General features: G+C 44.4%; 1 protein-coding gene across 1 annotated transcript; it reads left to right on the top strand.

Annotated features, from left to right (window-relative positions):
• Positions 1-2,236: 2,236 nt before the first annotated feature.
• On the top strand, positions 2,237-22,526 carry LRP10 (LDL receptor related protein 10). Its single transcript, XM_088470239.1, has 5 exons — positions 2,237-2,534; positions 6,590-6,625; positions 8,787-9,897; positions 11,297-11,426; positions 20,590-22,526. The coding sequence occupies exons 1-5, from the start codon at positions 2,504-2,506 to the stop codon at positions 21,136-21,138; spliced, it is 1,857 nt and encodes a 618-aa protein (XP_088326365.1). The 5' UTR covers positions 2,237-2,503; the 3' UTR covers positions 21,139-22,526.
• Positions 22,527-22,668: the final 142 nt, after the last annotated feature.

Here is a 22,668-nt window from a genome sequence, read left to right as displayed (position 1 = left end):
CCTCTGGCAAACGGAGGAGAGGTATACTGGGGGACCCAGACCACAATGCCACCGCTCACATGCTTCCAGCAGCGTTCACCATGCTTTAAAGATGGCCACCGAGGAGAAGCGGATGAAGGAGGCCGGCCTGGGGGAGGAGCGCTGACACACTATGGCCAATCAGCCTAAGCAGAGAGGCTGTGTGCAGCAGGGGAGGCGCCGGCTGTGAGACAGGGAAAGCGCGCTCCCCTGGCATGCATTTAACCCCTGGGACGCCGCAGCGCATGCCGCTCAGCAGCGGCCCGCTGTTCCAGGGGGTTGTGGAAGCGCAGGTTGGTCGCCTGGCTCCACGCAGCAGCCAGTCCCCAGGGAGCCCCCTGCCTGGGGACTCAGGACCATGTGACCAGCGGGGACCCACCGCGGGACCCCGCTGCTTACCTGCATCCCCTTGGATCCGGCCATGGTCCAAAACATCTGGGGGCACCGCTAGCAGTGACCCCAGATATTTACCAGCATCCCCGGATCGGTACTGGCGTTCTGGTACCGGCGGGGTGTAGGGGAGACAGCATGGACGTCAGTACTGACTGTCCATGCTGTACTCCCAGATGTGCAGCCAGCGCTGCCTTTAAAAGAAACTTCAGGGGCTCTTCATAACATTCCTTTCCATTCCATATGCACATTATCGCAGTGAACCTTATACAGTCCCCCCTATGCATTGCCCCCAGTAGTGGTCCCCTTTATGCAGGGCCCCATTAGTTCTCTTTATACAGTGCCCCAGTAGTGGTCCCCCTTATGCAGCCCCCCATTAGTTCCCCTTATACAGCACCCCCAGTAGTGGTCCCCCTTATGCAGACCCCCAGTAGTGGTCCGCCTTATTTGATGGATCCCAGTAGTGATCCCCTCAATCCAGTGCCCCCTGTATTGGTCCTCCCTATTCAGTGCCCCCAGTAATGGCCCCCCCAGTGCAGTGCCCATTGTGCCCTCAGTAGAAAGCCCCTTATATAGTGCCCCCAGTAGTAGTCCGCCCTATGCAGTGCCCCTTATATAGTGCCCCCAGTAGTAGTTTCCCCCAAGCAGTGCCCCCAGTAGTGGTCCCCCCTATGCAGTGCCCTTTATATAGTGCCCCCAGTAGTAGTCCTCCCTATGCAGTGCCCCCAGTAGTGGTCTCTCCTATGCAGTGCCCTTTATATAGTGCCCCCAGTAGTAGCCCTCCATATGCAGTGCCCCCAGTAGTGGTCTCCCGATGCAGTGCTACAGTAGTAGTCCTCCCCAGTAGAGGTCCCCCCCAGTAGTGGTCCCCCCCGATGCAGTGCCCCCAGTAGTAGTCCCCCAGTAGAGGTCTCCCCCCCAATATGACCCTCACCAGGAGGGACACAATGCTCTGGTCCTGGACTTCCCTGGTAAGAGGTGGGGCTGCAGTACAGTCCAAAATTCAAATAGAGGAGTCACACCAACTGTCGTTTCACACACTGCCAAACATCGCTGGCTGGGACTCACTGGCAGCTGGCAGTTGGAGTGACTCCCCTATTTGATTTTTGGAGCCGCCACCAATCATAAATTACCAGGGAAGTCCAGGACCAGAGCATTGTGTCCCTCCTGGAGAGGGTCATGTTGGGAGGTATGATGCAGTGCCCCCGGTAGTAGTCCCGCCACCCCCCTCCCCCCAATAGTGCAGACAAAGACACAGAAGTTAAAAAATAGAAAAAAAAAGCACTTACCCGAATCCCCGCTCTGGCTCCTGCTCCGGCCGCCTTCCACACCTCAGTCCTCCCGGGTTGGCGCGCTCTGCATTATGGGAGAGACGTCATGATGTCTCTCCCATCACCCACTGCAGGAGCCGTAAGGCAGAGCTCATGAGTGAGCTCCAGCCCGACTCTTGCAGTGGGCGCAGCAGTAGCAGCTCTCATTGGTTGCTGAAACACACACATTGCCACAGCAGCGATGTGTGTGTAAATGTGTAGTGTGACCGCACTCACTGCGGTCTGCACTACACTCGCTAACTAGGACGGGCCGGTACCATGGCCGGCGTCGCCCCGCACCGCCGGTCCCTCAGCCCAGGGCACGGGCCCCGCGGTCCTGCCCTAGTTACGCCACTGACGCAAACTTACTTTACAAATTGCAGTCACCTGTATTGAGGTTTTAACATTAACAGTGTTATAACACAGATGACTCCAAGCATACATTAAGAGGGAAATACAGGAGCAGAGAATTTTGTACCTGGCGGAAGGGGTCATATTTCAGGGTTTGTTTTTGTTGCAACAGCTTAAAAGCAAATTCGTGTATACTCAGTGTACGGCGTCATGGAGATTTGAGAGTAGAGAAACAGAAGAGCCAGCAGCAGGGGGCGCCAGGGAGACGGAAGAGCCCCATGTTGGGGAAGGAGGAAGTGCTGCGGAGAAGGCACAGGAAGGAGAGAGGGGCAGCAGCGGTCCGGGTAACGCAGGAATATTCCCACAAAGTTACAGAAGAACAACCTAAAGTGACCGACATGAGACGTTACTGATGTGACCCTCCCCGCACCAGCATGTCTCTCCGGCTCACACTGCTTCTGTTCGGTAAGACTTCTATCCCTCCCCCACTAAGAACAACCTGTGTGTTGTGTGGATTGTGTTACAGTCGAGGGTCCTGTCTGTCTGTGGGGTATTTTTTCTGAAAATCAACCTGTGGCTCTCTCAGGTAGAACTACAGCTCTCAGCATGTCTGCCTGGAAGCTCTTGCGGTTACACAACAACTGCTGAGCCACCGGTTGCCCTTTCTGGTTCTGCAGGATCCACCTCTGCCTGTGGTGATCACTCAGAGGATTTGCATTGCACAATGAACTAAGCCCATTAAGTTGTTACTGGATAGTGTCACATAATGCACAGGGAGAATGATAAAGCCCAAAGTCTTTGCTGTTACTGATGATATCAGCATGTATAACTATGTTCTGGTAAGTGGTTCATATCCTGGCCTGAAAGAATTACACCACTCAAATCCTTGAAATGTCTTCCATAACAGGAGTGTGTTGAATAGTTGTTAGCTGCCTCTAATTTTAAGGAAGCATAAGTTCAATTACTGTTAATGGTCATTTTTGCTTTTAATATTGACCAATTGGTTACCGCTCTCCCATGAGTGTTGTTTGTGTTCCCACTGCTTATCTTTGTAGTGGGGAGTTCCTTGTATTTTAGGCTGGGACTGTGGCCTCCTAGCCAAATGCCTCACTCCCAATAGAATACTGACATGGAGGATCAGCTGCTTCTCCTTTATCTCTGTGGCAGGCACTTCTCACTAGATGGGTGATATTGTCCAGAGCTGTAACTAGACTTTTTGGTGCCCTGTGACAGAGCATTGGCACCCCCCCTCATTGTTCAAAGGGACATAATGCACCCCAAAAAGGGGAATGTCCTCATGAGGAAGGGCTGAGGAAGAAATAGGGGAGGCCAGGAGATGCTGGGGATGAAATAAGAGGAAGCTACAAATGAGAATGATAATAAACAGAAATTTGACAGGCCCAAGCAGCGCCCCCAGCCCTGTGGTGCCCTGTGCGATGGCACCGGCCGCACTACCCTAGCTACGGCCCTGACATTGTCACTCATTCAGTGTTTTGGTTCCTTTTAATCATTCTTGCCATAGGCCAGTGGTTCCCAGACTTGTTTGAATCACAGCGCCCCAGTGCATCAACATTGTTTTTACGGCACCCCTAAGCCAAAAGTGTGTTATTGAGAAACTCAGAAAAATATGTAGTGAAGTAAATTGGGCTGACTTGTCATCCTTAAGTAGTGGGTGACTGGTTTGCACTTCTGTTTGTCCACATATTTACATTACATTGACCATAAATAATTTGATTTGGTGCTGGACTACCAACCTGAGGCACCCCAGGGTGCCGCAGCACACAGTTTGGGAACCACTGCCCTAGGCAGCTGTCTAGGTTCACTTGTTGTCCCTACAAAGAACATTATTCTATGAAGTGCAGGCATGTGCATAACTAATGATGAAGCCTAACACTTTACACTGCTAGATTCTGTACTGTACAGGCAGTGTTACTGTGCATGTGCACTGTGAGGGCTGGAGGAGACAGGAGAATTTACAAAGCAGCGGGTTGCGGGCCTATATTTAAAATGGCACCCGCAGTCGGTGTAAAGCCCGGCGTACTTAACACTGACTGCTAACGCAGTTTGAAGATGGTGTTCGTTTCCGCAGTCAAACTTTGAATACTTCCAGTTTTGGAGTTGAAAAATTGCACAGCATGTCTTAAGTTAACTGCTCCATTAATAAATAAGTCTGAAACTTACAGATGTGATAACTATTGTTTCTGCATGAAGATCGAGGCTGTGTACTCTCAAATAATATTCTTTTCCTGGGCAGAATTTATAGCAGAGGGACACACTATTTAGTGCAGTACAGATACATATTGAGGATAATGGGAATATCCAGTTATCTGCAAGGGCAAGGTTTGGAATTGGGAAAAAAAAATTATGGGAAGATTTATATATATTTTTCTCGTTTCTAAATAAAAGGAAGGGATTTACGATGCATTAGAACAAGAGAGGGATAATTGTAATGTCTTTATGAGCATAAATTACCAAAGGACTTAAGTCTCAAAAAATGATGCTGACTGTATGTAAAGTATATAGGGCCTGCTTCTGAGCGGCACACAACCTCGCATGCGGTTGCAGGCCATATATGCATCTTTGCAGATGCACACATGATTCAGATGATTAGCAGTGGCGGATTTTACCTAGGGGCTGTAGGCCTGCAGCCCCCAGTACAATCCCGAAGAAGAAGCCAGTGTTTGTGCGCATGTGCTGTTTGTGGGGCCTGCTAGATGCATTGTGCATGATCAATGCACTTGGAAGGAGCCGGAGAGAACAGGAGCCGCACTGCTTACATGGGCGGTCCCCCTGGTGATGAGCATCTCAGCCGTTTCTCTGCACCCGCTAAATGGGCCTTTCAGCAATAATGCAAATGTATACAAGAGAACCATTTTTTTATTTTTTTTAGCGTATCGCGTCATAGACAAGTAGCCATTCGTACATATGCATTGTGGATGCCAAATTTAACCGCATTTCCTGCAACTAGCATTTGGATAGGTGTAGGTGCCAATGAAAATGACAGCTGATCTCACTTATGGAAGAGTGGGGGTGTGATTGCATAGATACATGCGCTTTACAATATGCATACAGTGCATCCGGAAAGTATTCATAGCGCTTCACTTTTTCTACATTTTGTTGTGTTACAGCCTTATTCCAAAATGGAATAAAATCATTTTTGTCTTCAAAATTCTACACACAATACCCCATAATGACAACATGTAAAAAGTTTTTTTTTTTTTTTTTTTTAATGTGCCACCAAGATGCTTTTAGAATCCTCTACTTGGTCTTTTCTTCCTGAGAACCCTGGGTATCCTAATAGAAATATTAATTTGTAAGCTATGGGTGAAATCCCATAGTATGGAGAATGTCTCCACTTTATCTCTATCAAAGGCTTAGTACATCTCCCCCCGAGTCTCTTATAAACAGTTATTCTCATAAGTGCAGAAAGTATGGTCCAAATTAGGAGGAAGCCTCAAATAATAAGTCTGGGGTATCCAAATACACTGCTATAAATAAATCTCTATCCTTGGCTCTCTCAGTGATACAATGTATTTAAAACACATTAGTTTCTATATAATATTATTACTGTACATATTTGTTTTAGTATTTATTAAAATGTGTCTGTTTAGGATAATGGTTTTGAGATTGTGTGTGTGTATATGTATGTGTATATATAATATATATGCCAGATTATAGGACACAAACCACAGCCTGGGTCACAATTACCAAGAAACAAAGACTGAACAGACATATAAGACCACTTATGTGCTGATATATTGTTGCAATAGTAAATGAAATAATATTCTGACCAGTTCAGCAGCTATTTGTATTCTTACCTCAGACCATAAAAATAATATAACCAAATTAAAATAAGGACAAGATACCTGTCCCATGGAGAAATGGTGCAATACGTCCCCATAAACCCCATTGTTTTCCTGTCCCGTATGCCTGGAACAAATCATGCTCCAAAATAATAAATAATTGGAGGCATGTCGTACATATCTTCTTTCACTGCACGTTTGACCCCCTCACTGATTGCCATTACGACTTAAGACAATGTGATAGCGGCTATTGATCCCCAGTAGCTGGAATCTCATGTAGCCGTTCTAGGTGGAGTTGGATCAAACTTTGGAGATAAATCTGTTTTGAACTGTCCTTTATCTAGCACAGTCTATAAACTAACAGAAGCTCATTGGCAACTTCTGCATTTTATCGCTCTGGAAAGTTTTTATACATCTGCTCTATAGTGAGCATCTTCCCTTGGCTTCAAATTGGGTGAGCAAGAGTGGTCATACCAGCAAAGTGCAAAAAAGATTGATTAGTGGGAATTTATTTACAGTGTTATTATTTGGGAGGTATTCACTCCCCCCCCCCCCCCCCCCCCCCACCACCACCACCAATTGGGCAAGTGTAACAGCATATGGTTGGCATAGAAGAAAACGGACTACCTTTCTGATTTTGCAATGTATCTTTACTCCTATCACTTTTACTCCATTTGCCTTTCACTTAACTAATACTTTTTATTGCTTCTTTTCCAGGACATCTAGTGTTCATAGAAGGAGATTACACTGCTGGTGAGTTTGCGACTTACAAATCAAGTCATATAAATAGCAATGACACAAAAATGCTGTTAGTAACCATTGTATTATAGATGAGACTAGTTTTATTTAAATGTCTCCCTGACACTGTAAGATGTTGTAGACTAGGGGTGCACAACTCATGGCCCGTATTTGTGACATGGTTTAATTGCATGCGCCCCGCACTTAAAGCCCGCCCACCTGCTCTAATTGGCAGGTCTGCCGGGCAGTCACTAGATGGTGCGGTTCCGTCAGTGATGTGCTTATGACTGGCAGCCTTGGCATCAAATGAGATCAGCTGCCTGCCTTGGCAGATGTGAAGGTCAGCCTCAGATTTGGTAAGCTCAGCAGGCTGAGATTCTGCTCTTTCTAGCATTTTTAACCATTGGAAATATTAGCTGCAAAAAGTTTGTTCTAAATTTAGAATTCTTATAAAAACAAAATCCAGTGTTTATGTACAATAGCAGTGTTGTGAGCTGTGCTAACAGCTGACACTTCCTCAGGTCGTCCTACAGGAACTTAAACCACTTGTATACTTGCACTAAATATCATTGCACATACATGTGATTTTGATTCAAAATTATAAGTCCATGGAGCTTTAATATATTCTACATGACTGGAGTGGCCACTGTAAGTACATTAGGTGACTGTACCGTATGTACAATGATATTTAGTGCAAGTATAAAAATGGATTACAGTAAGCTCCTAGCAGGATGACCCGAGAGCACAGCTCACAACAGGTTCTCATCTCCATGCTCCAAAACCTGTTCCACCCCTTCAATGTAGATATTTCTGCTACTGCTATGAAAGTTATGACGTCGTGGCAGAAATACCTCCATTGCAGGGCGGAACAGCTTCGGGGCTTGACGATGAGCAGTCAATACAGGCCTCCACACCCAAAACCATGGAAAGGTTTTTTTTTTTTTTCTTTATAAAGTGGAAAAATAAAATTGCCATCTTCCCATAAATTACAGCAGTTACACCCCCTGTTTATATCATGTTTTCCTGCATTCACCAGGAGACTTGTTAGAGAATATGTTCTATAATATACGTATTTTGCATGTCCAAGCAAGTAATTTACTGCGGCACCCTCATTGAGTACTATCTCCCCATCCACGCCTCGGGCTGAAAAAAGTTGTGCACCACTGGTATAGACATTCAAGCCCAATCTGTTTTGCTCTCAAACTTCTGGTCCCTTTGAGTACCTCCTCAAAGCCATGGTATTAAACTCAGCTTTGATGCATCCTGAAATCTGCAATACTTTCAATAAGCTTCAGTAAATTTCCACTTTATCTTCAGAAGAAATTGGTTAAACCACCTGCTGTATAAATGTATATGCTTAGCTTACAATCCGAGGTGACAGACTGATGTAAAATTTAGGAGCTAGTAAGCCAGTTTAGGAGCCAGACAGCTGATGCTGCATGTGAGTGTGGGGTCTCCCATTTATATTAAAAACCAACCCCATGCTGGGGCTTCTGTAGGTGAGGGGAGCTTTAGGTAATAAAACAGCACAGCCAGAGACTACTAGCTGTACTGAAGAACAAATGAAAATATTCTTTGTACTCCAGTGGTATTTTCATCTGTAGTTCTAATTCACTGCAAATATTTTTAAATTGTAATTGACAGTTTTCATCTGTATTTTTAATCCATTGACTAATACCGCAATTGCTTGCTAGGAGCCCAGAAGCAGATTGATAGAGTAAATTGATCAGGTGTATCATTAAGCATGAAGCCAGTCCCAAGTGGTTTCTATACTAACCGCAATGCCATTATCTGCCAGTGAGAGGACTCCCTACCACTGAGCCGAATAGCCCTGATAATAATGTAATGTCTACATATATGTACAATGTATGCTTTCATTAGGGATTCTTAACCTCTATGAGGAATCGTATATTTCTAAAATTGAGGAAAGATATATTAGAAGGAACATATAAATATGTACTGTGTTTAGAACCGTATACTTGTATCTTTTATGTGGTCAATGAACCCCTAAATAACTTCTTATCTTTATGATATTTAAAGTAGAATTTACTCTTATTATTTGTATTGTTATCGCCTTAATGTATACTTATGCATAAAATATTTGCACACTGTAAATGTAGGGGATGATGTTAGTAGTAGTAATTATCTCTCTGGTGTCTTCTCTCCTCTCCCCCAGACTCCGCTCCCTGTCTTCCAGGTTTTTTTCAATGCAACTCGGGCTGCATTCCCCTCTTCTCACTTTGTGATGGTTCCTCTGACTGTGCAGATCAATCTGATGAGTTGGCGTGCCCGTCAGCCTGCAACTTCACCCTCAAAGATTTCTATGGCGTCTTTTCTCCACCTGGATTTCCAGGAACTCCACCCTCTCCTCTGCCGCCTTATTGCCAATGGCTAATTGACTCAGAAGATAGCCGAGGTCTTATTCTGAAGTTTTCTGCACTACAGCTGTCTGCACTAGATACTCTTGTAGTATATGAGCATAGTATTGGGGATTTTCCACGTCTTCTCCGTGCCTTGGACCAACAGAGTAATGAGAACTCTGTCACTGTAGAGTCTGTTGGAGGAAAGGTCATTGTTGTTTATTACTACAACTCAAATATCCCACGAAGTCCAAATTTTAAGTCCTCTGTAACCTATGACGCAGACTTTAATTCACGGTCTCTAGAACGTGACTCGGGCCCCCATTTGTCTGACCTAATGGGTTCACCACCTTCCCATTCTCCCCTTCCTTATGCTTGGCTTCCATCTTTTCACCCCCGAGGGTTCAACGCCACTTACCGTGTACGGGGCTATTGTCTTCCCTGGGACCAACCTTGCGGTTCCAGTCCAGGTATTTTATGGGATGATGGTGTTGAGGTTGGTGGTGGCTGTTTTTCAGACTCGCAGCGTTGTGATGGAGCCTGGGACTGTGCCAATGGCAGAGATGAAATTAATTGTACTGGCTGTGCCGAAGGTCACTATCCATGTGCTAAGAGCCGTGCCTGTTACCCCATTTCTGAAAGGTGTAATTACCAAACTTCATGTCAAGATGAGACTGATGAAAGAGGCTGCCATGGGTGTCAACCTGGTGGCTTCCACTGTGATTTGGAGCGCTGTGTTTATGAAGCATGGGTGTGTGATGGCCAAGCTGACTGTCAGGATGGCAGTGATGAGAAGAATTGCGGATACACCCTTCCACGTAAAGTGATTGCTGCGGCTGTCATTGGAAGCTTGATCTGTGCTACATTACTTGTTGTAGCATTAGGATGTACATGTCGACTCTATACTTCACGAGCACGAGAGTATAGGTGAGGAAGAAGTTAATTTAAAGCACTGGTGGGATGCATACAGTTTGCATTTTGTGTGGTCCATGGTCAGGCGGTCAATCTGGATCTGTGCCACATCGTAGTGGGTTTCAATGTGACTAGAAAGGTTGGGAACCTTCTTTCCCTAATCTTGAAGCCGCAGGCAGACCTGGCATTCATCAGCAGCTTTCAATTAAGGCTATAAAAGGCCTAGTTGGGTGTGGTTCACAAGTCAGCCCCTGTATAGAGGTGTCCCTCTGTATCTGGGAGGTGAGTACATTTAACTGCAATGTAATGGTGTGCTGGGCATATATGCTAGTGTAGGGACCTGCAGAAATAAGGGGTCTCTTGCCGCTGGGCTGCAGCCTTAAATGCTTTGATTAAATCATCACAAAATCCCCTTGGTTTTATTTGCTGCACACACACGGATATGCAGTATATTATTGTTAGCGCCGATAGCAAAAGTTTTTCTGTCTGGCATTAATAAGTGACTGCTGGGGTGGTTTGGATGGAAATATACGAAATATGTATGTGAATATTTTACGGACTGTGGTGGATTTTACCTAGGGGCTCCAGGGCTGCAGCCCCCCCCAGTACAATCCGCTACTTCAGTGAGCCAGTTGCAGCCGTGACTGTACTGGCCACACTGTGACTAGCATTGGCTTCCCATTGGAAGGGTTACCTGCCAGTCCTGCAAAGTATAGGCAGCCCCAGGGGGAGGTGTTTTCTCCCCCTGGGACTGCCAGTCTGTGGTGAGATTAGCTACTCTGCCTTTTGGGCAGCCCTACACAGCTTCTAAAAGCGTGTAAAACCAAATCCAATGCTGTTAAAGATGAAGCCTAGCATCTATGAAACACTGAGCGGTTTGTCACTGCGTCTGCGATGCAACTAGGACAAAAGATGTAAAGATATGGCGTAAAATCCATTGTATGAGGACACATTTGTATGTGTTACTACAGGCAAGAGACTGTTTCGCTATGGGTGGGGAGGATTAAGTGGGAGTGATTTTATTTAAAAGTTGGTGGTAGGTGTTGCTGCAAAGATGAGGGTATGTGTAACTACAGTGATGATGTTGGCCTGGATCTTTTACATGATGATGTGGGTAAGGGGTGTTGCTGCAGAAGGGAGGAAGGGAAAAATGTTCCAGGGAAGGGCAAGGCTAGCTCCCTATGTAATGTGACTGCAACCACTACATGGGATGGTCATGTCCAAGCTGGGGGTGGTGCACACACTTCTGTTACAATGGGGCCTTTTTAACACACTTGAGAGGTATGGCATAATTGCAAAGAGGTTCATATTCTACTCGTAAATTCTGCTTCTTCTACATATTCAGGCAAGCTGCATTTAGGAGAAGTAATATTGAAATTAAGAGCTTACTGCATGTCTATTTCTTTTTCTGTAGCATTTTTGCCCCCCTGTCCAGAATTGATGCAGAGCTTATTCAGCAGCAGGCCCCACCATCCTATGGGCAATTGATCGCTCAAGGAGCTATACCAGCTGTGGATGACTTCCCCACCGAAAGCCCCAATGATGTGAGTGTACTATTACTGTGTGATTATTATTTTTCCTTCTCAGTGTGGAGCAACATACTACTGTAGGAAGTATTTTCAGTTACAATAATTAAGGGGTTCTCTTTACAATAGTAGTGGTTTTCAGGCTTCACCAGCAATACATGTATCTGCATATTTTTCCGAGACACTAGGAGGCTTATGTTGTGTTGGACCACGCGGGTATAAAATGCACTTAAAAGACATATTTTGCTCAGCATGCAGACCAAGCATAGCATATGCGCCAGGTGTACGCCAGGCTAGAACTGTAGCATATGCTCCAGGTTGACATAATTGACCATATTCAATACATTACTGTACTAATTAAGTACGATTAAGTCAAAAATGTCCCTTTGCTGGTAACCGTTGGCAAATATATCTAACAAAATAATGCGAATAGAAAGCATCAGCCACACTAATAATAGTAATCGTATCAGTGGGATGGCTCAAGACACACTCGGTAAATCAGAATTGGCTGACAATTGTTGTCCTCATCATTATAATCAGTGTGTATTTTGCCCTAGGGATTGAGCACCTCTTTCAATGCCTGTTCCTTCTCTCTAAGTGTATAGTGGTTTAAGCACACAGAGTAGTACATTGAAATATACATGGCATAGATGTATAAGAATTTTGGGGCACTTGCCACAATACAAATACAGAGCGTGCTTGGGTAATGTGGTTCTCAGGCAGCTAAGGAGTAAAAGTATCTTATACCTTGCATCTTACCCATCAAGACTTTGAATACTACATAAGGAAAACTTTCTTCCTTAATACACTGCAAGAAGCATATGCATGCATGGATGGAGGAGGAAACCAGGTAGATAGTCAGTAAACACTCCATACTCTAGGTTCCAACTTTTAACACTTTTTAGGCAGCCGTAGTATCATTCTGAAAACCGCAACTTTAGTAGATGAAGCAATAAGAATTAACTCTGTTGAAACACCTGGGACTTAATCTGCATTGGACTTTAACATCCACGCAAGTGACCTTATTAGGGTTGCATGGTTTCGGGGTTTTAAGATATTAATAACTATGATGGGAGGGGAGGGTGACATGGGCTGGGCGGTTGACCATCCACTTTGGACACCGTAGTATTGTTATAGTTATGGCTACAGCCAACATAGAGACTGTTCTTGTATGTATGCTCTTTACACCCCCCTCTCCTCCTCTTTCGTAACTTTACCCAATACCAATGTAAAGTGCTATATTTTGCCAGTGTTGTGGGGAACATAGAGGTGATATAAAAAATCTGATATGTTTGAGACCGTGTCTAAGGTGAAAATTGTATCATGGAACATGCAAGTGATCAGAGGTACTGATCAAAAGAGACAGAATTTCAGTTTTTCAAAAGACATGCACCAGATTTAGGGGGTATTTGTCAAAGCTGGGGGCGAGAGATAACCTTGTAAGAGATAAAGTACTAAACAATCAGCTTCCAAGTGAAGGCCCCCATACATCAGAGATTGATTGCAGCAATCGTGCAATTTGCAAACGATTGTGTATAAAAATCTTTTCCTTTTTCAATCGATTGTGGCAATTCTGCAATCGATTGAAAAAGGTAAAGATTTTTAAACACAATCGATTGATTGCAGCAATCGTGCAATTTGCAATCTCAGATGTATGGGGGCCTTTACATGTTGCAGGCTGTGTTTATAAAATGATAGTTAGGAGCTGATTTGGTAATTTTTGTTTTACAATTTTATCTCTCTCCCAGCTTTGCTAAATACCGCCCATAGTGTTTTACAAGAGGCAAAGATATTAGAGCTATTAATAGACCCTGGGTTGGCCATGATTTTCATTCCCCCTTTTTTTTTTTTTTTTTTTTTTTTTTACATGTAATCATGTCTCATTGGTAACAAATAAATTCCTACCTTATTATTCCATTTTATTTATAAGGCACAACAAATGATCTGCAAGTCCATACATAGTGAGTGCACAGAGATCAAATTTAACCATATTAAACAATGCACAGACAACAACAAATAATACATAATTATACATTCATGAGCCAGAAAAATGAGAGAGCCTTTTCCATTCCCAATACATTCCACCCCACTCATGGTATCTTCCAAAATTGAAATGTTATATATAGGTAGATATCTATAGTCGTTTAAAACACAGTGAAGATGGCAGTGTTTCCCGATTTAAGTGACTTTGAATGAGGCTTGATAGTAGGTGCCAGAGAGATTAGTCAATCCATATAAAACAATTTCAAGTGTGTACTGCAACTACACTACATCAGGAAATACATCCAGCGCGCGCCACCGCTGTGACCAAAGAAAAACTTTGGGCGAGTGTGTGTCATTGCAGCAGATAACAGCAAAATATAATCCTGGGGCCACAAGTAACATCAGCATTCAAAGAGTGCGAAGTTCCTTTTTTTTGGGAGTATGGGAGCTGATGGTGGTCCACTCTGTCCCATGCTGACCCCACAACACAAGGCTCTGCGCATCGCCTTGGCTTTTGAACACTGCCACTGGACGCAAGATGACTGGAAACATTTAACCTGGTCGAACGTGTCGATGTTCCAACTGTCTAGGACAGATAGACGATTGCACATGTGGAGAAAACCCCATGGGGCAATAGACCCCACATGCCAACACGGAACAGTCCGCGGCAGCTCTGTTACGGTGTGGGGTGTTTTCAGGTGGCACGCATAAGGACCCCTGATACATCTGCAGACTTCATTGATCTGCGGATGCTACTTAACCATTCTTGTGGATCATTTTCACCTGTTCATGACATGCATTCACTCAGACGGAAACAGTTTCCCACCGCACAGGTCCGTAGACACAGGATTATGGCTGGAGGAGTTTGGCATCATGAGCTGGCACCCTTGTTCCCTGGATTTTAACCCAATAGAACACGTGGGATGTAGTTCAGTATGCCATCAATGACAGGGTTCCACCACCAGCGAATATAAGGGAATTGTGGGTCATTATTAACTATCTACACGATACTTCATAGAGTACCGTGTAGATAGTGGAGTCCATACCATGTTATGTTGCTGCTGTAATCTGATGAAAAGGAGGACCTACACATTACTAGACAGATGTCTCCGTTTTCTGGCATATATTAGTGTACAATAATTGCAGATCTAGTTATTCTACTGTGAGCATCAGTAATAAGTAGCACTTGTGCTAAGTTGGTCAGCGCCCAGCAAAGACTTGCGAAATGGGTGCAGGGGTTTTATTATTTATTATCATTTATTTATATGGCGCCAGAAGTGTTCCGCAACACCTTACAAAGTACATAAACAAATAGGTTGACCAGTGACTTACAATACAGGACAAGGACATGGATAATATACATTGCTATATTAGCAACCATAACACCCAGATAAGCAACAGAGCAAAGTAACTAAGTGTTAGGTGCCCTAGTGGGGAGTAAGAAGTAGATTAAAGGAGAAGTAAGGAGAAGCGCAAGAGGGTAGAGTAGGAAGGAAAACACAAGTGAAGAGGGTTCTATCCTAGAAGGAAGGGACAGATACAAATAGAAGGCATCAAGTGGAGAGTAGAGATGGTAACAAAAGCAGATATTTTAGGAAAGCTAACAGGTTTAAATGCAGATGTGAGTTTTAAGGGCACATTTGAAGCCTTGTAGACTAGTGGCTAATCTAATAGGACATGGGACTGTGTGTTCCACAAGTAGAAAGCAGCATGGACAAAATTCTGCAGGCTGGAGTGTGAAGAGGTAATTAGTGTGGTATTGAGGCGGCAAACAGATTGAATAGGTTGGTGTGTATGCAGAAATTAGGTTGGAGGTGTAGGGGAAGAAGAGTGGCTGAGATCTTAAGTTCAGGGTGATGAGTTTGAACATGACTCTGTAGGAGATAGGGAGCCAGTGTAGTGATTGGGATCCAGTCTCATTGTCACCATGTTGACATTCATAATGAGACCACAATTTTTACATTAGAATGTTAACATGGTACAACATATCGATAGGCACCATGGTGACATCCTCAGAATGTCAACATCTGAAATGTCTACATTTTCAGAATGCCTACAGATGGGTTGGCTGCCACTGGGAGGGTTTGCGTCAAACTGGGGGGGTGGAGAGGTAAGATTTAGGCACTTGGCGGAGGGTTGGAGTAGAGATAAAACCGCCATTCTGTCAGAGGTCTGCACTGGATATGACTATCACATAACCGACAGGACCAGGAAGCCGCGCTGGAGCAGGTAAGTGGCTGCTGGACCACCAGGGACTTTAGCTCAACATCATCATTACGACCCTGTCAACATTTTCATATCGACCTGATCACACCCTAGTGATTTGTATAGAAGGTTGACTAAAGTGGGACTTGGGAAGGCCAGAGAGGAGGAGGTTACAGTAATAGATGCAGGAGATCCTGAGGTAGAAAATGAGCAGTTTGGTTACTTCCAAGGTGAGAAAGAGACGATCCTGGAGATATTGTGGAGGTGGAATTAGCTGTCATGGTAAAGGGACTCGCTATGGGGCATTAAGGAGAGGATGACTCCCAGGAAGCAGATGAAAGACAGAGATGTGCGTATTGCCTTCAATGAATAGGGAGAGGAGGGGTCTCTAGAGCAAGGGTAACCCATGATTCAGTTTCAGACTTTCATAGGTCCAAATGTAATGGGATCCAAGTTTGAATGCAAACGACCTCTCTTCTCAGTTGCTGGTTCTGCCAGACAGCACTCTTCAGTCACTTCGCTGGTGGCTGATCACCTTCTCCAGGGTCGGTCCCTGGTTACTCCCAACTGGATCATTGTCACCACAGACGCAAGTCTCAGCGGTTGGGGAGCGGTGACTGAGAACCTCCAGGGAACCTGGTCGTCGTCAGATTTTTCAATAAATGCTGGAGCTCCGGGCCATTTATTTGGCCCTGTGCGGGGCCCAGGCCCTCCTGGCCGGCTAGTCAGTGAGGGTCCAATCAGACAACGCCACGGCGGTGGCATATGTAAACCACCAGGGCAGAACCAAAAGCGCGCTTGCCATGGCAGAGGCAAGTCTCATTCTCACTTGGGCGGAGACGTTTGTCCTGGCAATTTCAGCGGCGTTCATACCGGGGGGGTAAAGAATTGGGAGGCAGACTACCTCAGCAGGACCAATTTCCTACCAGGGGAGTGGTCTCTCCACCCGAAGGTTTTCCAGCAGTTGGTCCAGAGGTGGGGGCTGCCGGAGGTGGACCTGATGGCGTCTCGCCACAATTGCAAGGTCCCTCGATTTTGTGTGAGTCCAGAGATCCTTTGGCATTCGCAATGGATGCCACGACAGTTCCCTGGAACTTCTGTCTGGCCTACATCTTTCCTCCAATTCCCATGTTACCAAGAGTGCTCCGTCGAGTCAGGGAGCAACAGGTTTCAGTTATCCTAGTGACTCCAAACTGGCCACGCCAGTCGTGGTTCGCCACGGTTCTCAAGCTAGCTGCAGGTCCAGGTTGGCATCTTCCGCTGCGACCAGATCTTCTGCAGGGGTCATTCAGTCACGAGGACCTACCTCAGTTGGCTTTAATGGTCTGGTTGTTGAGACCGAGCTATTTAAAGGCTAAGGGTTTTTCCTCTTCAGGCATCTGGACCATCCTCTAGATGCGGAAGCAGGTTTCTGCGCAGAACTACTACAGGGTTTGGAAAACTTATATAATGTGGTGCGAGCGGCGCGGAGTGCATACTGCCCAGTTCCGCCTTCCAAGGCTTTTAGCGTTTCTGCAGGGTGGTTTGGAAGCCGGCTTACGGCTTCAATCTTTGAAGGTACAGATTTCGGCTCTGTCCATTTATTTTCAGCAACTTCTGGCTCTGCTCCCAGAGGTGCAGACTTTTTTACAGGGGGTCTTGCGAGTGCAGCCTCCGTTTCAGCTGCCAGTAGCGCATGGGATTTGCCCCTGGTTTTGTTGGCTCTTAAGCAGGCTCCGTTTTAGCCTTTGGAATCCGTGGACCTTTGGTTTGTCACGTGGAAAGTGGTTTTCTTATGGCCATTTCCTCGGCTTGGCGGGTCTCTGAGTTGGGGGCCTTGTCTTGCAAACCATCTTTTCTTGTTTTCCATGACGACAGGGCTGTTCTCAGAATGGTTCCTTCTTTTCAACTTAAAGTGGTTTCATCTTTCCACTTGTACCAGGAAATAATTTTTCCTGTTTTCTCACCTTCACAGTTTTTAGGGGACCAGGACGATCTGTCACTGTTGGATGTCGTCCGGGCTCTGCGAATTTACGTAGACAGAACTTCGGACTTACGTTGGAGGGACACTCTATTGGTCCTTTACGACGCCCACAAACGTGGCTGGCCAGCCACGAAGCAGACCATTACAAGATGGCTCTGCTCAGTGATCTCAAAGGCTTATTCTGATGCAGGGCGCCCGGCACCAGTCAAGGTGTCGACTCATTCCACTCGGCTGTGGCGGCCTCCTGGGCGGCGCGTCACAGGGCCTCAGCTGAACAAGTTTGTCGCACAGCTACCTGGTCCTCTGTCTACAGGTTTCATATTTTTACCTCCGGTGACGCCCATTTGGGACGTTCAGTTCTTATGTCAGGCAACCTGAGCGTTCCCTCCCCTGGGGGCAGCTTTTGAACGTCCCATGGTCCAGTGTCCCCCAGCCTTGAGCAAAGAGAAAAGAGGATTTTTGATACTTACCGTTGAATCCTTTTCTCTGAGTCAGGATGAGGGACACTGCGTTCCCTCCCTCACGCTCCGTCGTATTGAGTATGAGTTATAATTTGGGTCCTAATTAACTGTCAGTTTCGTTATTTTTCGGTGTGACAGTGTCACTGAGTATTGCTTCTCCTTATCCGTCACTTTTTTAAGTTGCACTGAAGTTGGGTTGCAGAGGGGAGGAGTTATAAATATCAGTGTTTAGTGTCAAATCCACACCTTCCCACCTGCAACCCATGGTCCAGTGTCCCCCAGCCTGACTCAGAAAAGGATTTAACGGTAAGTACCAAAAATCCTCTTTTTTCAGAGCCCCGCCCCCCTCTCCCCCACACATTGCACCTTATATGCCATCAGATGTAGTAAATGTTAAAAAATCCCACAGATACTGTGTCCAAGTCCACCACAGTTCAAAAATATAGTGCCAGGATGGGAGAAGGCATCAGCCCCAGTATGGTCAGGTATGGAACGGGTTCGTGAGATTCAATTCTGTAATGCTAGGCCAGGTGCTAATAAATGTGATTTGTGTGCACCTTGTCATTCATTTAAATCCCACTTCATTTAAAATACCTTTTTCGTCCTACCCAGTACTCGAACTTACAACCTCACACACTGTAGTCAGAGCTGTTTGCTCCAGCATTGAAGCCTGGTAATTGTAATAGTCAGTTTAAAACCATTTCAGCTAAACAGATCTATGTAGTGTATGTAGTGAAGTACATTATTACAGCCTGACCCCCATGGTGTTGGTGTACTTATTATACTGTGAACCTGTTGCTGGTTACTGCTTTTTGCTTGATATTTCATGCCTTTGTTCCCTCGAATTAGCCCAGGCTACTGTTGCTGAGGGGAGGAATTAGGACCAGTTTCTATTTTTTGTTTTGGAGTTCTCATTTGCTGAACATATTTTTTTTTTTTTAAATATATGTATTACTAATAAATTCTACTCTGACTAAGAAGTTTATCAGGAAATTCATAAATAGACTGCATCTCCACATCTTTCCCTTGTATAGCTATTGGTTCTGCTCCTAAATTGGCAGCCTCCACTATACAGACCATTGGCGCTTGTTAGTGTGGGCCAGATAAACTGACATATGCTGTTTGCCAAACCACACAGTGTGTGTGGCACATAATTAATGGCGATGTTTGTTGAATGATAATCCAGTTGTAATCAATAGAATAATTATTAGGAATGTTGGTTACTGTGGTGCTAAAATGGCAATAGATGACTGCTTTCATTCTGTGTGTCCATGGTCGTCTTCTGATTACACTTGTGGGTTCAAAAACAGACAAATGTTTCCTATACACTTTTGATGTGATTACTATACACTTGAAAAAGCTTAGGTTGGCTCTAGTGACATGCAAATATATATTGTGGTAATGTTCATGACTTTCTAAGTGAACTTTAAAGTAAAGTGCTAATAGTCATAATGTCATAGGGTGATGGAGACACTTGATCATAGCCTTCAAACTGAAGGATCTCCATTCTTGTGACGGGGATGAGGGTTGTAATCTCAGTGAGAAAGACCTTGATGTTTGTAATAATTTTTACAATTTTACTCCAGCTTGGAAATTCTCTAATATTCATACACTTTTATATAGGTTAACTTCCTCTACAGTGTATCCTATGCAGACTGCATGCTTCCACGATTAGTGAGAGAGGAGGCTGAGTGGGTAGTGTGGAATCGGACAGGAAACTGGAGGATGGGGCACAGAGGATTGCTCACTTAATAGTTGCAGGGAAATTCATAAACCTGAACACCTACAGGAATGGTTCAGAATAGAAACACACAAAGAGGAGGATAAAAAGAAAGAAAGGCGCGCGCACAGGAATTCTCTGTGAGAGTCCCACACTGACACCACCAATCACTTTAATGACTGGCAATTATACCTGTAATGAAATAAAAAAGGCCATGCTATCCAGAACACCCCTCTCAAAATGAATAATCTTTGTGCTCCACCTAGTGGCTGCTAGAAATGTTGTAGCCCCAGCTTTTTCAGCTTTACTATACAAAAAAGAGACCAAACATGTTTGCTTGATTATCTATATTTTTAATCACATCCTTTTCCTTTTGTAGTACAAAATCTTATACTAAATGACTACTATAACTCATCTACAGTGTATATACCTTGGTCAGTCTATGAGAAATGTGGCCTAGTAGTAGGACCTCTTAAAGGGTATCTAGTTATTCCTCTCTCAGCAGGGCAGTGCCCCCTTAGGTAGGAGTGGACAGTTACAATGTTTGATTTGCCAATTTTGAATCCTTAATGCTCCTCTACTAGACTGATGCTGGGATTTTTAAACTGGGATTTTCCCGCTTGAAAGAACTGACCTACAGTAGTTCTTGCAGGATACACTTTTTATATGGTTGGTCTTGGAATAACAGGGCCGATCCAGACAAGTATATTGAAGGATATAGGGAAAGAAGCTAGAACAGTTGGTGGGATCACGCTGTATAATTTGACCTATCACTCATGCCTCTTAATGGAAATTCTTTATTTTTATGTACTGTGTACTAATGTATAAATTTATTTTCCATTATCGTAGGGCTCATTCATGGGGAATCTTCGCAGTTTACTGCAGTTCCTAAATCAGGCACCACCCCATCCTGCAGGAGGCCAAAACGAACTACCTAGACGACGCCCACCCCGTCCTGTAAGACGCCTCCTTCGTCGACTCCGGAGATGGGGGCTCCTTCCTCCTCGTACACAAGGGACACAAACTGAGCCACCTCAGGATCAGAGAACAGGTTCTTCCCCAATAGCCTCAGAAGGCAGTGATCCCTCCTCCGCTTCTCTGTTGCCAGTGAAGACTCCTTTAGTACCTCCTGATTATTCAGTTTCCCTGACTGAGCCTTCGGTTAATCCTCATTACATCTTTGCAACTGAGGATAGAAGTGGACTGATGATGGGAATGGTGCAAGTGGGCAGGGAAAGGGTATTTCAGCCCCTGGATGGAGAGGTAAGAAGCAGCGAGAGGTATGGGGAGGGTGGTGAGGCGCTAGAAATGCCTGAAGAAGAGGATGAGATGTTGTTAATGCCATTGACTGAGAGTTTTGATGGGGGAACTGAAGATGTGCGATTAATTGTGTGTTAGCACAGCCTGTGCTGTATCCTCTGTCCTTTTTGCTCCACTTTAATTACACACTCCTAATTTGCTATGCTGACTGGATAATCACCCAAGCTTTTCATCCCCCACCTATCAATCAGACTTATTTTATGATCATCACAAACAGCTGGAGAGAATGTATGAGTAGAGCAGACAATGGTGACAAGGAAATCATGTGCCAATGAGGGGACAAGTCTCAGGTGCTGGTATAGGCACACCTGTACCAAGAATTCCCCTTCAGGTGCTTAAGTACAGAACACTGAAGTGGCAGTACATTTTTAAAGGGTTTGTGGATACTGTTGCAACCCAAGTGTACAAACTTATACTACCCTGCCTGTTAGATATAAAGTCCTTTGTGAAAGGACACATAAGGCAGCTATAAAGATGATGCATTGTATTTAGTAAAAGATGCAGGAGGGTGTGAACATACCCTTTTAATGTGGCATTTGATTTCAATAACTCTACCACCCCAACCTTATGGTCATTTGTTTTAGTTTACATTTCCTTAGCTGGCAGCCAACCATTATGTTAAGATACTTGGAATTACCTTCTTCCAGCCTGTATGCAACAGATTTCATAGGTAAAACACAAAAAACATTTGGAGTAGAGTGGTTTACACCCCGGTCTGCTGCCTCTAATACTTAGTAATGGGCTAGATTTGATCAGTCACTCACTACAGTGAGAGGCTGGAGACTGGATTGAGGCCGTGGCTCTACAAATCTGTTACCATGCAGGATTGGAACAAAGATTTCTGGTGAAGTGTTTCAACCTCCAGATTAATAAGTGTAATTGAAAAATTATTATTACATTTGGATAATGAACCCATTTAAGTCAATATTTTATTGAGAGAGCTTTGCAATAAATTATTTTTGTTTATTTTGTTTCAGTTGTATGTAATGTTAATATTGATAACTCCACAGTGTACCCATCTGCTGTCACTTTGACGCCCTCCATTAAGCTGTTTCGACAATCAATAGAGTAAATACTTCCCATGTTATCCTCCCGTTTAGCACTCCGAGGATGAATCACCCTGAGCAGGCCTCCCCAAGTTGTTTGTGTGAAGTTCAATCTTTTATTTTTCTATTAAAAAAAAATACATAAATCACTGAGGTATTTTTTGTCTCCAGTGCACTGGTATATAGTGGTCTATGCCAGATTTGTGCTCCAATCTCCCTGCAGATTGTGTTTTACGCAGTAATTATAATCTTGCAGCTATGTAATACAGCACTTCTTGACCTACAGGCACTCAGAAACCCGAAAGTTGGATGGATTTTATTTTGCTAGAGAATGGGTTAATGATTGGTGTGAGTTTGTAACCTATACTGACTAAATTATTTATTTTCTGTGATTATGTAAAAATAAATATTTGTGCTGAAGCATATTGTGAATTTACCTTTACAATCCATGCATTACTTCCTACAAAATCATGCCACATACACCTATGTGAAATTAATGAGTTAATATTTTTCAATAACAAAAAAAAGCATTGTTTACTACGTAATGTGACTGTGACTACGG

This window comes from Taudactylus pleione, unplaced genomic scaffold, assembly GCF_031769625.1.
Source record: "Taudactylus pleione unplaced genomic scaffold, aTauple2 ptg000095l, whole genome shotgun sequence".
In the NCBI taxonomy this organism is placed as follows: domain Eukaryota; kingdom Metazoa; phylum Chordata; class Amphibia; order Anura; family Myobatrachidae; genus Taudactylus; species Taudactylus pleione.
The sequence above is the reverse complement of the archived record's forward strand: the minus strand, read 5'-3'. Positions and strand labels throughout refer to the sequence as shown.

Coding starts and splice junctions, on each gene's coding strand:
- LRP10 (XM_088470239.1), top strand. CDS start 2,504: ATGTCTCTCCGGCTCACACTGCTTCTGTTCG. Junction 6,626..8,786: donor AGAAGGAGATTACACTGCTG/GTGAGTTTGCGA, acceptor CCTCTCCCCCAG/ACTCCGCTCCCTGTCTTCCA. Junction 11,427..20,589: donor CCACCGAAAGCCCCAATGAT/GTGAGTGTACTA, acceptor CCATTATCGTAG/GGCTCATTCATGGGGAATCT.